This window comes from Lethenteron reissneri, chromosome 37 (assembly GCF_015708825.2).
Source record: "Lethenteron reissneri isolate LAM-NWPU_2019-01 chromosome 37, ASM1570882v1, whole genome shotgun sequence".
Lineage (NCBI taxonomy): Eukaryota > Metazoa > Chordata > Hyperoartia > Petromyzontiformes > Petromyzontidae > Lethenteron > Lethenteron reissneri.
This window is the reverse complement of record NC_083815.1, coordinates 75,941-90,454: the sequence shown is the minus strand read 5'-3', so window position 1 is coordinate 90,454 and position 14,514 is coordinate 75,941. Positions and strand designations below refer to the sequence as shown.

At 51.9% G+C, this 14,514-nt stretch overlaps 1 protein-coding gene across 2 annotated transcripts; it reads right to left on the bottom strand.

Annotated features, from left to right (window-relative positions):
- Nucleotides 1-344: 344 nt before the first annotated feature.
- On the bottom strand, nucleotides 345-14,472 carry LOC133351344 (CCR4-NOT transcription complex subunit 4-like). 2 transcript variants are annotated; one of them, XM_061566464.1, is made up of 14 exons: nucleotides 14,280-14,472; nucleotides 13,110-13,343; nucleotides 12,106-12,303; nucleotides 10,244-10,330; nucleotides 9,252-9,353; nucleotides 8,177-8,302; nucleotides 7,388-7,551; nucleotides 6,772-6,918; nucleotides 6,602-6,665; nucleotides 5,051-5,351; nucleotides 3,810-4,328; nucleotides 3,305-3,472; nucleotides 2,968-3,033; nucleotides 345-2,564 (listed from the first exon to the last, which is right to left on the bottom strand). In XM_061566464.1, exons 2-14 carry the CDS (start codon nucleotides 13,281-13,283, stop codon nucleotides 2,212-2,214), a joined length of 2,469 nt encoding a protein of 822 aa, XP_061422448.1. In that variant the 5' UTR covers nucleotides 13,284-13,343; nucleotides 14,280-14,472; the 3' UTR covers nucleotides 345-2,211. The 2 variants fall into 2 exon arrangements, with proteins under 2 accessions (XP_061422448.1, XP_061422449.1); XM_061566465.1 differs by lacking the exon at nucleotides 3,305-3,472.
- Between the last annotated feature and the right edge of the window lie 42 nt (nucleotides 14,473-14,514).

The window sequence follows — 14,514 nt, the reverse complement described above, 5'->3', positions numbered from 1 at the left end:
TGTTGGTGGTCGCAGAGCAGCTGATCTGACTTCAAAGACAATTTGGTATGAAGTTACGTAGACGAGGAACAATGCAGAATCTCGTAGAGATTGTGGCGTCAATTGCCGAGATGGAATGCAGAGCATCGTCTTGGCTCTATTGGAATGTGCCAATTCCTGATGTATCTTTCCAACATTCGGGCATCTCAGTCGAGCAACCGCTTTGCCACTAAAGGACGATTGGGTTGTAAGCACAACATAATCTAGAGAATGCGCTCGGAAAAAAAGGTATTGATGTCGCTGCTGCAATTGGTTCTCATTTACAGAACGTGCTGGATTCGAATAAAAAGAGATCGCACACACTCTCAAGTCAATGCAGTGTTTTATTGCATGAACATAAATTATAAGAATGAGATGTAAGGGGGGGGGGGCGTCAAGTTGGCGTTGAGGAGGCAGACCAAGTGTACCGAGCAGCGCGTGGTAACAGACCGAGGGGGTCCCTGGTCACACAGCACTCCCCCAGCTACTGCTCTAACGATTTTGTAGCAACGAGGCCAGCGTGGAGCTTGGCACGAGCGGCCAGCTGCGGGGGCACCCCCTGTAGGGGGCACAAGCGAGGCTCTAGGAAGGCGAGGCGTAGCAAGGGGGTTCTAGGAGCAGAAGCAAAGAGACCACACGAGGACGCGGTGGGAAGTCTCATCCATGATCGTGCAAAGGGCGACTCCAGCAGCCAGAGCCCACCGACGTCCTCGGCGCCTTCGACGCAGCTCCGACCGCTCGCACGCGACTCCAGGGAGCGGGAGGGAGGGGGCGGGCAGCAAGGGAAGCTCGTGGACAAGGGAGCCAGAATGGTGAGGAGGGAAGTGTCTTAATGCAATGCCAAAGGCCACCTCGGAAACCTGTCTTCCAAAAACTCATTATGCACGAAAATTATATCACAAAAATGGGCTGCGCACGATGCCAACCTGCACGTGTTCCCCCTTACCCAGCGTCACTCATTTATTCCAACTTTAAAAAGGAATCCTACTCTGGCATTCAGCTCAGGTTCCAACTGCTCCTCTTGCCACAAGCCTCCACACCTCACAGAAACAACCACCCTACGTTAACTAAACTTCCACTTAAGAAACACCACCTCGACATACCCAAGAACACTTTTTTCCATAAAAGGCACCAGCTGTTTAAGCACAATCATGTGCACACCTCGCCAACGACTGCCCCTTTCCCTTGCCGCTTCCCAACGCTACTCCCTCTCGCTCCTACTCGAGATACTAATCCAATGGTTGTCATAATTTTCAAATGCAAAAATGTAGGTGGCACAAATAAAATCTGGACATCTCATCGCTGCCACCTCGAGTCAGATACCAAGTTAAGAGCCCTTGACTAAAGTAATCTGGCAGTTCACAAGCATTGTTAAGCAAGCCTTACTCTGCCGATGCGACAGTGAATGTTGAAACCAGTCCAGAACCTGCATGTATTAAATGCTGTTGATAAATCACTCCTAGAACCCGTGTGCCTGATGGGATGTGTAAAACACTTTGGGAAGGCGAATCATCTGCTAATTCATTTTGGTACAAGTAGTCCACAGGCCAGAGCAGAAATTACTGCAGTTGCTCATCGTAAACGTGTCACCTGTGACAGCTGCCAGCAAAAGTTGTCCAAGCTCATCATAGACTTTTGCACCCTGGCATTGCTCTGACGTTGGCATACAATACATCTACTACAAACAATGATTGTGCGTGGCCAGGTTCTTTGAGCACTCCCTGGGATTGCATTAAAACGGAGCCAAGCGGGACGGCGAGAAGCGGGGTGAGCGAGACTGGGGAAAGGAGGGAGGGAGGGAGGGAAGGTGGGCCCCGTGCTGAAACCACAAACCAGGTGAGTTTGTCGCACCCATTCAGTGCCGGTTGCAGGCACCGCGCAAGCCTCCTCGTCGCATGCGACGCCACCGCCCCCACTTGTGGACTTTGATCTTAGGGGTTTTTCCTTTGGGAAATTCTTCATGTTAAGCATCTCCTGCTGCATTTCCCCTCCCCCATTATACATCTTGTTGCAATGATCCGAGAGACAGGGGAGGGGCGGGGGGTGAATGAGAGACAGATATCGATCCAACAACTTCAAGGATGGAGACAAAGGGCTCGAGAGTGACAAAACGAGTGAAGAGGTTGGCGAGAATAGGGGAGGGTACGGGAGGCCAGAGACGCACACCGGGATGGGCGGTGGAGAGGGGCGGTGCTAATGCTGGTTGGTTGCCAGGCTCTGTAGGAAGTCTGCAGGAGGTTTGTTTGTGGGGCCGAGTGCCGGCTGGAAGCCGGGCGGTGGCGTGCGTCTGCTGAGAGGGCCCAGCCCTGCGAAGGGGGCCATGTTGGCATGGGGATGCACGGCCCCCCAGCCGGGCCGCAGCATTCCGGCGTGCGCCGCGGGGTTTGTGTGCGTCAGATAGTGGGGCGGAGGGGCGCCGGTGGTGCGCGGAGCCGGCGGTGGGGACAGGGGGCAGTCCTGCTCGGTGAGCGCCTGCAGGGACTTGAGCCAGTGTGGGGGGCTCTCGTCCAGGCACTCCGGCACCAGCCCCCCGCACGCAGGGATGCCTGCATGGCACACGCGCCCAACAAACTGCATTGCTACCATTGCCAACATGGCCATAACCACCATCACCACAATAACCAACATTACCATGACCATTACCATCACTAGTAAAGCCACCACCAACAACTACCACTCCCATAGCCACCACAACCACCGTTATCATAGCAACGACCACCATTATCACATGAAGGGGCAGAAATTATGTGGGCCATGTGAATTTAAGTCACAGGCCAGGCAGCCATAGGAGCTGCAACCCTGCTGTGATGCATTCTCACTTGCTACAGTCCCACGTAGACTTCCCGACAAGAGGCCCTGAGAAATGCAGGCTCCATCACAACCCTCTTTCCCCCCCCCGCCACACCATAGTGCCGAGGGGAGGCTGTGGTCATCATGCCAGTGCGGTACCTGTGATGATGGCAGGGTCCATCCAGCCGTTGTCCCCTGGCCACATGGGCTCCACCTTGGCTGCACCTGCCCCAACACACCGTGGGAAGAGCCTCTCGGTCAGCCGAGCTCGCCCACACCGGCAGCGGTGCATTAAAGGAAAAGGCGGTCTACCTAATACATGCTTGGGCTATCATAGCAAATACGCTGTTGAAAAGGACCATTGCCAAAAAGGTCACCTATTATGCTATCCTCTCAGGGGCAATGTTAGCGACGCATGCATGGAGTTGTATTATTTGTGCTCATGCACCTCCACTATCAACGCAGAATCACAAAACACTTGTGAGCAGCGTCTCACCGGGTCCGCTCGCTGTGCCGGCAGTGTGGGGGCCGGGGGGCTGGGGTAGGTTGGAGCCATGGGGTAAACCGGGGGGCAGCCCCCCAAAACTGATGTTGACGTTGGGGAGCAGTGCACGGAGGCTGTCCTGCCACTCCTTGTGAGAGTCGCTCGAGGCGCCGTCAGTGTCTGCACGCGCGCACGGACGGCGGTCAGTGCAGAGGCGGAGCTCACCGAGCGGGATCCGTGCAAGCGTGGCCACACACACACACGACGCTCGCACACGGGCACAGTTCGCCCCTTGCATTCGCCAAAGCTGCGAATCCAACTCAGGTTGTTGGCTTGGTAGCGCAGGGCACCAACCACTACGCTATCGCTCATTAACACACAACCGCCATTGGCCACGAAGTGGCGGAGACGTCACCACGGTGCTCGTGCAAGGCTACATTTCTAAATCTCCACACCCCCCCAATGCCACGGCCATACCCCGCCTCCAAGTCGCTCCGACGTCGTTCCGGCCACCCACCTGTGCCAGGGCCGTGCCGTGCGGCGAGCGAGGGTTCCACGCCGTATGCGGGCGCAGAGGCTGCGGGCGAGGTCGGCGGTTGCGACGACGCGGTTGGCGACGGTGGCTGCCTTCCGGGCGCGCCGTGCGGGTGATGAGCTAACCGCGCCGGGTGCCATAGCGGGAAGCCGAGGGGCAGCGCCGCGCTGGGCCGCGCCGCGTAGCCCCGCGCCGGCACGAACGCCACGCCGTTAGCCGCCGGGAGGAGGCCGTTGGCGTGACCGCCCAGCAGGCCGTTGGCGTGAGCGTAGGCGTGGCGGTTGTGGAGGTGGTGGTTGTGGAACCCCGGGGGCCCGTGCGCGGTTACACTCGACACCGTGAGCGGAGGGCAGGACAAAGAGAGCTCCTTCTCCATGAGGTCGGCGAGCGCCTTGCTGGTGACGTCAAACGGGTCGAAGCCCAGATCGTCGTCCTGCGTCTTCGAGGAGCCAAACCCAAAAGCAGCTTGCCAGTCCGTCGCAGAGGACACAGGGATGGTTTCTACACAGGAACGGAATAGCCAAGCATCGCATGGTTAGCCTCACTGGGAGGGTGCACTGGCAAAGGCTGCTCGTGAGGAACTTAAGGGGCGGCACAATGAATAGGGGGCACGGATAGCACCACACTCAGGCACTTATGTCTCAAATTCAGTCCCGACGTTTACGACCGGCAACCGAGAGGAGGTCCAGCAGAGATTTAGATAAAACTCCTGCCAATGATGATGCTCAAGGCCTAGACCCAAGCACAGGTCGCTGGGAACATAGGGCAGTGTGTGACCCACTGCACCACACACACACACACACTGGGCAATAAACTCCCCAAACATATGCAAATACATGCATGTAAACATCCACAACTGCCATTCTCCACTAAGTGAAGATCACATCATCATGGTGCTTGTGCTAGGCTCGGTGCATTTTGAGGCCATGTGCACATTGAGGCAACGTGATGCAATGAGTTCTCACTGGCAGATCATGGGACAGACCCAGGTACTGTATTGTGGGTCAACTGAAATGACTGACAGTTGCACAGCCTGCACTCACCACTCTATCAACCTGCTGTGTTTAGCTGCCCGGCACCCTGCTCATTGTTGCAAGCGTCGCTACTCCACCCACCATCGCTGGAGGGCGACTGCAGCCCAGTAGCAACTTATTACAAATCTACATACAACCAACAGCCATTCCTCAAAATCCGCTTGGCTCCCCGACATCGCCACTTCTCACCGGATGTGAAAGGCGCCTCCGGCATTGGCTCGGACAGGCTGGGCGCTCCGAGCCAGTCTGGCGTGTGCGGCACCAGGTCTGGCAAGGGAAGCCCCATGCCCACGAGCCGGTGCCGGAATGGGTTGGAGCTGGACGAGAAGAGGGACTGCGAGCTCTCGGGGCCACCCAGCCCCAGGCCGATGCCAGCGCTTACCCCGCCCGGCACGGGGTCAAATGCAGGCCGAGGGCTCGGGAGGCCGGGAGGTGGTGATGGGGTCAGGCTGATTCCCCCGTCCAGGTCAGCACTGTTCCCACTGCCGCTCTGTGACACCACAAAGACAAATATTTCCTATATGGTCATCCTTTAAACACGTTGTTGGGGCAAGTGCTATTAGAGAGCACCTATTAAGAGCAGCACAAGGGAGTGGTGTTGGACAAAACCATGCCTGGCCGCCTTTACCCCCCCAATTTACATATTGCACAAGGTACTCGTTTAAAGCAGCGTAAACCTTGGGTAGGCCTAGGACTGGGTCAGATATTCTTCACCAATGTTGGCTGTGAGCGGGATTCCAAGTCAAGTCACCAGGTTAATAGTGCAGTGCACTAAACACTACACTACCGCTGATCACTGGGACACCACACATACAGACGGGTGACGAACGGACTCTTAAGAACCTGCCCGCAGACGGGTTGGCTCGGGGGTTACAGCGCTAAACCAGCACCACTGAGATCCTGAAACCCAATCAGAGTCAGCCGGCTCTATGATTGAACCGGGTTCTCAAGTGTGGCAAGTTCATGGTCTCATGTCATCAATAACTGCAGAAAACCACTTATTTTTCAACGGTTTAATTTAACTTCACGTGTGTCTGTCGTAGTCAAATCTTGTAATCAAAAGTTAGTCTACTTCCTGTTGTCCAATCAATTCCAAACTTTGCACACGTACTCAGATCCGGTGACAATGCATGGCTGTATGAAAATCGGCATCAATTCATCAATTAATTGCCTCCTTTCAACCAATTACAATGTTTGTATGGACGGCTGATTAATGATATATTTGTGTGGAGGTCAAAAACGCCACCGTCCCTAAACTGTGGAATCGGCTCGCACAGAAAGCAGGCGCCGCGTGTCTCAGGCGCCATTGACGGACTTCTCGACTGTGAGTTAAACAAAGTTGTTAACAAAACCGTTTTTTCTTGTTTTAAGGAGTTTATTACCAGATAAGGCCCACTCAGCTATATAGCTCTTTTTCAAAAGTGACCTGGCCACAAATGATAGGTCAAACGAAGTGGCTTATTACATGGAAATTTAAATCTAAAAATAACATTACGTTTGGCAAGATTTCAGCTCAGAATTAAAACATTTGAAGCTCATGCAACAGACCTCAATTAAATATAGTGGGTGGGAAAGTGCTGCCCTCTCCTGTGCGACCTGCAAACGACTCAATTGGGATTACAAAACATCAAACACTACTGCATAAACGTAAGAGGACCTTCCTCAGCGAGGCTCTCAGGTAAATAATCATAATACTAGAGGAACACAATTGTGAACAAGCCAAGCAAAGGCATATCTCACCTGTGTGGGGCTGCTACTGGACTGGTGATTACTCTGTGCATCTGTAGTGCGATTGTCTGGAGGTCTGAAACAAAACACAACAGACTTAGGCAGGAGATCAGGGTTGGCCAACACACGCAACATGGCCATGTGTGTCTCCGTATACACGTGTACGTGTGCACAAAACTCACCTGTGTTCTGTAGTTGTGTGCATCTCTGGGCTGAGGTCTGGACTGGGTGTTGAGCTCGGGCTGCCTTCACCCCCTATTCCATTCTCCGACGCCAAACTTCCCGGGTTTGCTAACGACGGCCAGTTCTCCTTATTGCTGCTGCCCGGCCTTCGTGCACATACACACACACACGAGGGGAGACCGCATTGAAAGAAGACGTGTTATTAACACTGGCACAAGGTGTTAAGACACACGAGGCTTTCAAGTGTGGTATTGACGTGTGCAATGCGTGGTGTACTACCACCATGGTGTGTTACGATGGCACAGCGTGGTGTGGTACAGCCATGATGTGGTTGTAGCGTGGTGTGGTAAAGCCATTGTTCATGGTGTGGCAGGACATATTGTAGCACTGTTGTAATGTACGGTGTGCCACTGGCACGGTGTGGTAGAGTGAGGGGCGGTATGCTTATTGTGGTGTGGCACAGAATGGTAAAGCATGGGTGAGGTGTATCCCAGCACGGTGCGTAACGTTAGAGAAAATCATGCCACCGGTTGGAGTGCTCATTGTGAACATGTGGTACTGCCTAACAAGGGGAGCGGTGTGAAACAGGCCAGTGTGGCACACGCCAGTGGTCACCTGAAGGTGCCCGTTTGTCGGCCCCGCCCATTCTTGTCACAACTGGGAGGGGGGGCAGCGTTGGGAGGCAGAAGGCTCGAGTTGGTGGTGGCCGGGGGTGCAGCTGGACCGGATTTTGCGAGGTCTGACAAGAGCTTCTGTTCATAGTCCTGGTGTTTGCCAGCCTGAAAGCACCCACAGCGGAGAGCCAGAACATGACGTTGTTCACCACTTTAAGTAAAGATCAACCTCTGTAACCAATCATGTACTGCACAAGACCAAGGTCAATATAAATCAGAGAGGTGGCAATAAAAGGATACATCACATATACATTATACTTGTTTCCCATGAAAGCCTCACAGAGTCTCAATACTTTTTTTCACAAAGGTCGTGCTAAGTTGCAATGTCATTTGTGGTATACTCTTTCAAATTGGGAAAACTTGGACCATGATACGAGACACAATGGGCTATTCTTCTCCGAATTAAGTCATCGGGATATTTAACATCCACTGTGAAGCTGGTGGCGTAGATTACTTGATGGTCAACACACACCGCAGTATAAACCAGGGCAGCCGCTGTGATGATGCAGTGGGTGATGATGACCGTGATGGCAACACCTGCAGTAACCGTAGGAGATCTGCCCAATTTGAACATCGAACCTCTGCAACGAGCGGCACTACCGCTGGGCCACATCCTTTCAAGACGATTGTAAAAAAAACAGCCAGGTCCATGGGCAGATTCTGCTCAGATTCAAGTTTACGGAGAGACCGCCCCCCCTTCAACAATGCCTGTGGCTGGGTCCCAAGGCACCTGCATGTCCTCCTTGGTGAAGCTGGCAGCCTCGTCGCCCAGTTCGTGTAGGTACATGCAGTCCGGCTTGGGACACTGAGCGCTCTTCAGGAAGTAGCTGCAGTACTTGGTGGTTCCCAGCGATGCCTGCATGATTGTGTGCGCATGTGAGCATATGTGTGTGCACGCGTATTCGCATGTACATTTAACAAAAATCTAATTTTGACTGGTGGAATTATGAAAATTATTTTATCAACCCCAAAATTCACGCATTTTTCGCGAATGATTGTCGTAGCACGGCGTTTTGGGGAGTGGCTCTTCTTCAGAACAGCTTGGGTGTCTCTCCGAAACACAAGCCGATTACAAATATTTATATATTTAAGGAAGAGTTCATGATGACGGAGAAGTTTGTTTTTTGTGAGCGTTTATACATGCTTGTACTTAAACTTCGACAAGCGCACGTGGCTTTATATTTCACACATGGTAGAACAACAACCTTGGCACACCTTTTCAGGTAATAAGCGAACACCACGTCGCACTGCACAAGCTGCAGGCTAGGACTACACAAGACTACACCTAAATGGTGCGTGTGTAAGTGACTGAGTGTATATGATGTGCCAATCTAAACAAGTAAAGGCGTATTCAGGGTGTGCTACCCGACATGACATGTTCATGAACGAAACAGTTTGAACTACAAAAGAAAGCATGGAGATATCCTTGCTTGGAATTACACAGAGATATAAAGAGGAACACATGGATTAGAGAACATACATCGGTTAATCACATCGTACAAACTATTTAGAAAAGTGGGCTTGGGCAGGCAACGTTCTGGCTTGAAGGGATAGACAATGGTCCAGATTAATGACAGCATCGCAGCCAAGGAATGGGAGGCACCCCAGAGGTTGCCCCACCTCGGAAATGGAGCAATTCAACCAGTATGCGTGCAGGTGCTTGATGGATCGTTGCAACGCAGGATCATGAGAGATGGTGGCAGCATTGGGAAGAGGCCTTCATCCAGCAGTGGATTGACCGTGGCCGATGTGTATTGTGGTGGTAAGAGATGGGGTATTGATCTGCAGGGGGGCCAGGTGTTCACCTTGAGCGTGCGCCCATCGGCCTGCACGTTGTTGACGGCCTGGATGGCACGCAGGGCGTCCTCCCACCGCACGTACGTGATGTACGCACTCGCGCTCGGGCCCTGCAAGCACAAAAACACTCGGTGAGTACCCATGCGAGCACCACACTTTTTCAGTATATTTCGCCAATGTTATCTCGATTGTGCTATCAGTGTTATATCATGAGATCAAGTATCCACTCTGAACTCTGAGCTGTGCAACCCTTTGTTATAGAATGGCCCCCAGAAACAGATACCAGAGCAACCTCCGAAATCCCTTCGAATGGCCTGTTCAACACAAATGGGGGTAGCACTTTTCCACTTGCTGCCAATGAGAGTAATGTTCGTCACCTGAAAGTCAAACCGATATTTTCATTCACAGAAGTGTAATTTGGCCAAAGCAGAAGTAAATTTGATGTTAGGGTTTTTTGTGGAACAGTCATTTGTGACTTAGCCGATACCATAATCACCCTACACTTGAGAATCCAATTGGAATCCCAGAGAGCTAAAAAAGCGACTCGAAACCAAGATTTGATCAGGGCTGGCTCAGCGCTCTGACAGCTGAGCCACCAGGCCACTCACATCGAGGCAGCAGCCTACCACTGTTGCTCTGCAAGTGACTAACCATGTGAATGCATCCAGCATAATCACACACATGGCAACACTCAAACGCTCATATATTATAACATGCTTAGATGTGGCTGCCGTGACTAAAACGAGAAAGTTGGAACTGGCGGCGCCAACAATGTTAGGCACTGGACATTGAGTATTTAGAGAAACACTGGGTGTGATCAGCAGAAACTCAATCCTGTTCACTCCTCCCATGAGCCAGGATTAAAGCCACCGCTTACATATAATCAGAGGCGCATTCTCCCCACCACTGCCACAGCCAGAATCCAACAAACACTCCCTGCTGTGTCATCAGCAGTGCACCATAGCTCCACCTTCTTGGAACACCCACAAAAGGCTGATACCTGGGAGCCGGCGTAGGACGTGCTGTTGTTGACGACCACCTTGTGGATTTTTCCAAACTTCCCAAAGTATTCGGGCCGCTTCAACACCTGAGCATGACACGACACAACGCCGCCATGCACAATGACATCCAGCAATCAGAGACGACAACCCAACGTAACAACAGTAAAGCACGCCCAACAACCCAACAACGGTCCACCACTGCAACATCTGCTCATGTCACCGCATCCACTTCTGCTGGCAAAATGGGAGCTGTCTCTGCCCAGACTATGGAATGAATAATGTCTCAAAGAAATCATGAAATGGGTTTCTTAAAAACATAGCCAAAGCTTAAAATAAAACCAATCAGACATGGGGCCACTAAATAATAAAAGCACAACATGTTGAAATCCATATCCTGGAAAATGTGTCCAAAACTTACAATTAACGCTCAATTGGTCCGTAGTTGGTATAATCTAGGTTGCATAGCTGGGTTGTAGCTTGCAGAAAAATAAACATGTTTACATGTGTGCACTGCTTTAATTATTAGCTAAATTACATGGCGATACTGCTACCGTTGGCAGTATTGCACAAGCACAAATTACAATAACTCCGTCAATAGCACTGCCTTCAAAGGAAACAAGATGGGCAATGGCCCTTCTTCATCGCAAAGAGAGGCCATTGGGAGTGCTTAAGAGCTGGAGTGTGCACTGTACTCAATAGGGCATGAGAAATGTTTTAAATGTCTGATTAAATCTTTAATTGGCATATGCACGAAATGGTTTAATTATTTGCTAACTTTTTATAAATATCAAGTAGCAGACAAACCCCTCAATCAAAAAAGTATTGCTCCATACTCATTTGTATCTAACTTAATTAATGTTGTTGGCACAATGCATTATGGGTAACCATGTTAGTGTGGTCTCTTAGTATCCACCTAAAAAATGATCAACACCGTTATCCACATCGCGACTCATTCTTGGGCTCAATTATTCGATATATTAATATGTAACAGCTCACATGTTGTATAGTGCAGTCTCCATCTCTCTGGCTCCTCTATTTATGTGCAGTTAAGAGCCATTGCCCGAAACATCAGCTATTTCCTTTGAAGGCCAGTGTTGTTGATGACGGAGTTGAGTTTGTAACATTAGCCGTTACTCTCCAATCTAGGAACAGTCACTTATTGCTCACATGACCGCAACCACGCAAGTCAACAAAGCACTTTAAGAAGCAATAAAACCGAATGACTAAGTCTATATCTCCTCCACCAGTCTACATGGGTAGACAATAAATGTGTTCTCTATAACCTCATTCAAATATGTTGTGCAATATCCTTGTTTTGTATTATCTGCGGTTACCCCTCCTATCCGTTTCCCTAGTAGTTAATAAAGAGTTGACTCCTGTGAAATGAAACAGCACTTAAGCTTCATATTGTAACTTGGTGACAAGTGTTACTTTTTATACAAGAACTGGTTGCCTGGTGAGTGGCAACACCAGGGTATTTTCTGGTGTGCATATGCACGCCCATGTTTTCATGGGTGTGCATGTATGGGCACATTTGTGTACATGTGTGTGCAAGCCAGTGTGGATGTGCACACGTAGTGGCCGAGTGGTAGTGCAGTGGTTATTTCAACTGCGCAACAAACCCGCCACCACGAGTTCAATTCCCACTAACGGCCAACATCATCGATTCATATCTGAACCTTTCCTGGGCTTCCCCTAGGTGCGGTGTGTACACATTGGCAGGGAGGAAACAGAATGTGGCCAGTCAGTTCTGTCCTGGCCTTCAAATGTCCTCACTAACAGCACCTGGCCCAACACTGTGTGTGGCTATACAGGGGGAATTTGTCTGTGTGCCTGTGTGGCACGTGCATGTGTGTGTGACCTCATGGTCAGCCAGCCTCTGCGACAGTCCGACAACAAAGACGAGGTTCCTCTGCACCACACGCACGCTGCCCAGGTGTTTACGGTTCTCGGACAGCTTGTGTTTGCGCTCATTCTGCTTCTGCTTCTTCTCGCTCTTTATTCTCTGCAGCTCCTCCGTCGACAGCGGTTTGTACACAGCCGGATTCTCTGAATAGGGCTGCGGACATACACGAGTGCACATTAACGCACACACACACGTGTACATATACAGAGGCCATCAGTCAAACTATTGCAGGGTTTTGGGAATTATTTGACCGTGCCAATTAGTGTGGATTGGTTATGGAGGAGAGCAAAGGTGTGGGAGCATAAAAGCACAGCACAGCAATGGAGTTTGGTGCACTGCCCTCTATTTCCCACGACATAGCACAGCCCCACAGATGTCTCTAAGACCTGCTTGTGCATGAAGGCAGCCCATCAAAGCACTTTCCAGGATTGAACCAGCTTAGCTTCAGAGATCAAAAGAGATCCGGAACATTCTGGGTGATTTGTTCATGGGTATAAACGCATAAGCACGTACATATTAAAATATGTGCCTGTCTATCTATGTGAGTGTGCCTATGATGGCTTTGAGGTGCAGTGTGTTTTTTCATGGTGGAGGGTGGGTGCAGATTTTGGATGAAGTCTCGAGGTTGCTGATAGATTCTGCGCTGTTGGGTGAAGTGTATGCAGTAGATGGAGGTACATGTGTGGAGTGAGATTCAGTCTTTCAGGTGAGGCTGGGAAGAGGGCGGAGGTGTAGGTATGTAGTGAAGATACAGATATAGGCTGGGGTTTTACTCAAACCTCAGTGTGTGGGCTGTAGAGTTTGGTTAGAGGCTGGAGTGTGGGTATTCGATGCTGTGTGAGTAGATACTGTTTAGTGTAGAGTGTGGGTAGATACTTAATTGTGGGTTGTGAGACTACAGCGTGGATGTCTTAGAAGCGTGCCTGTGATGTGTGTGTATAGAAAGGGGGGTTCCGTGCCTTGCGACAGGCTGGGCACAGGCCGTTCTCGTCAGTGCGGATCCGGTGCCAGCAGAAGCGGCAGATCTGGTATCCGCATGTGCAGGGGAAGAAGTGCACATCGTCAATTTCGAGCGGCTCCATGCACAGGGGGCACTCGCTGGGCTCCTCGCCGCTCACGGGACTCGCAGACATTCTGATTTTCAGGCTTCTCCAACAGAGACGGCGGTGGTGGTGATGGCTGCTTGTGCGAAGCTAAACGGATGAGAGTCACAACAGGAACCCATTGAGAGGATGAGAAAGGTCACTTGCGGTTTCTACACGAGAAGTGGAGATGAACCACTCCTTCCGACAGACGCGAGCGGTCTGAACAAAAGACAACACCTGACGCAATCGGTTGGTCGTCGCTACAAAGAGCTCCGTGCCATATTGAGGACAGTACTGCCCGCAATCGAGGCTCACAGCAAGAAGCTGATCAGTGCAATGCCCGGGACTGCAATTTGATTTACGAAAGTAGATTTGGGGGCGACTCGCACATATGTTGAAACAGGGCCGGAGCGAAGTCGAGACAATGCAAGCTAGACATATCGGGTTTCATGGGCAGAGGAATCATTCGAACAACGCGGTTATACACAATACAATATCAACAACAGCACAACCCACGATGAAGGACGGCACGACAGGCGCAACCCCGCGCACGAACCCGGGTGACCGGGCCGTGCCACCCGCATGCCACAGCCGGCAGAGAGAGAGGACGGCGAGGTGATCGAGAGGCAATAGGGGTCCGGAAGTGAGACGAGGGAAAATGAGACCAAGACTCGTTGCCTCGGGAGCAGCAGCGGGTTGTTCCGGGCGGGAAGGCCCCGCGTCTGGATTCCGCAGTAATGGCATCACGACCCGACATCCCCCCCCACACCCCCACCGTGTTTACAATGCCGCCCGGCCGTTGCGATGTCTCGGGCGTGCGTTCATCGCCACACGTCCGCATGCGTTCACGGCGGCGGCGGCGGTAGCGCGACACCCGCAGATAAACACGGCGACGGGGGCAGAGGGGACGGAGGAATCTCGCCCTCGCATTCCCCTGCCGCGGCGACGGAGCGCGGCCCCCGCGGGAGGCCTACGCGCAGGCTTCCTGCGGAGAATCAGGGCAATGGCTAGGCCTTGGCTGCGAGGCCAGAGCTAAAAACTCACCAACAAATCGCGTCCGCTTCTTGCTATTGACGCTCGAAGTGACGGCGGGAAAATTTCGTCGGTGCCGTGAGGTGTCGTTCGCTGTCACCGAGAGCCAACACTGGGCCACGCGAGGGCGATGCTGAACTTTGCGCGCTCCGCTCGGGATCTCTCACTGCTCGGTCGCCATGTCTTATGGGCGCGTCACGTGCGGCACTTCCGGGGGCCACGCGGTGACGTCACGCACACCCCGCCC

Bases quoted from the DNA above. Each gene is read 5' to 3' on its own strand.
- LOC133351344 (XM_061566464.1), bottom strand. From the start codon at position 13,283: ATGTCTGCGAGTCCCGTGAGCGGCGAGGAGCCCAGCGAGTGCCCCCTG. The intron at 5,352-6,601 runs GTGAGATATGCC...GTGGTGTCACAG, and splicing joins CCAGTAGCAGCCCCACACAG to AGCGGCAGTGGGAACAGTGC. The intron at 3,473-3,809 runs GTGGGTGGCCGG...GCGCGCGTGCAG, and splicing joins ACGGCACGGCCCTGGCACAG to ACACTGACGGCGCCTCGAGC.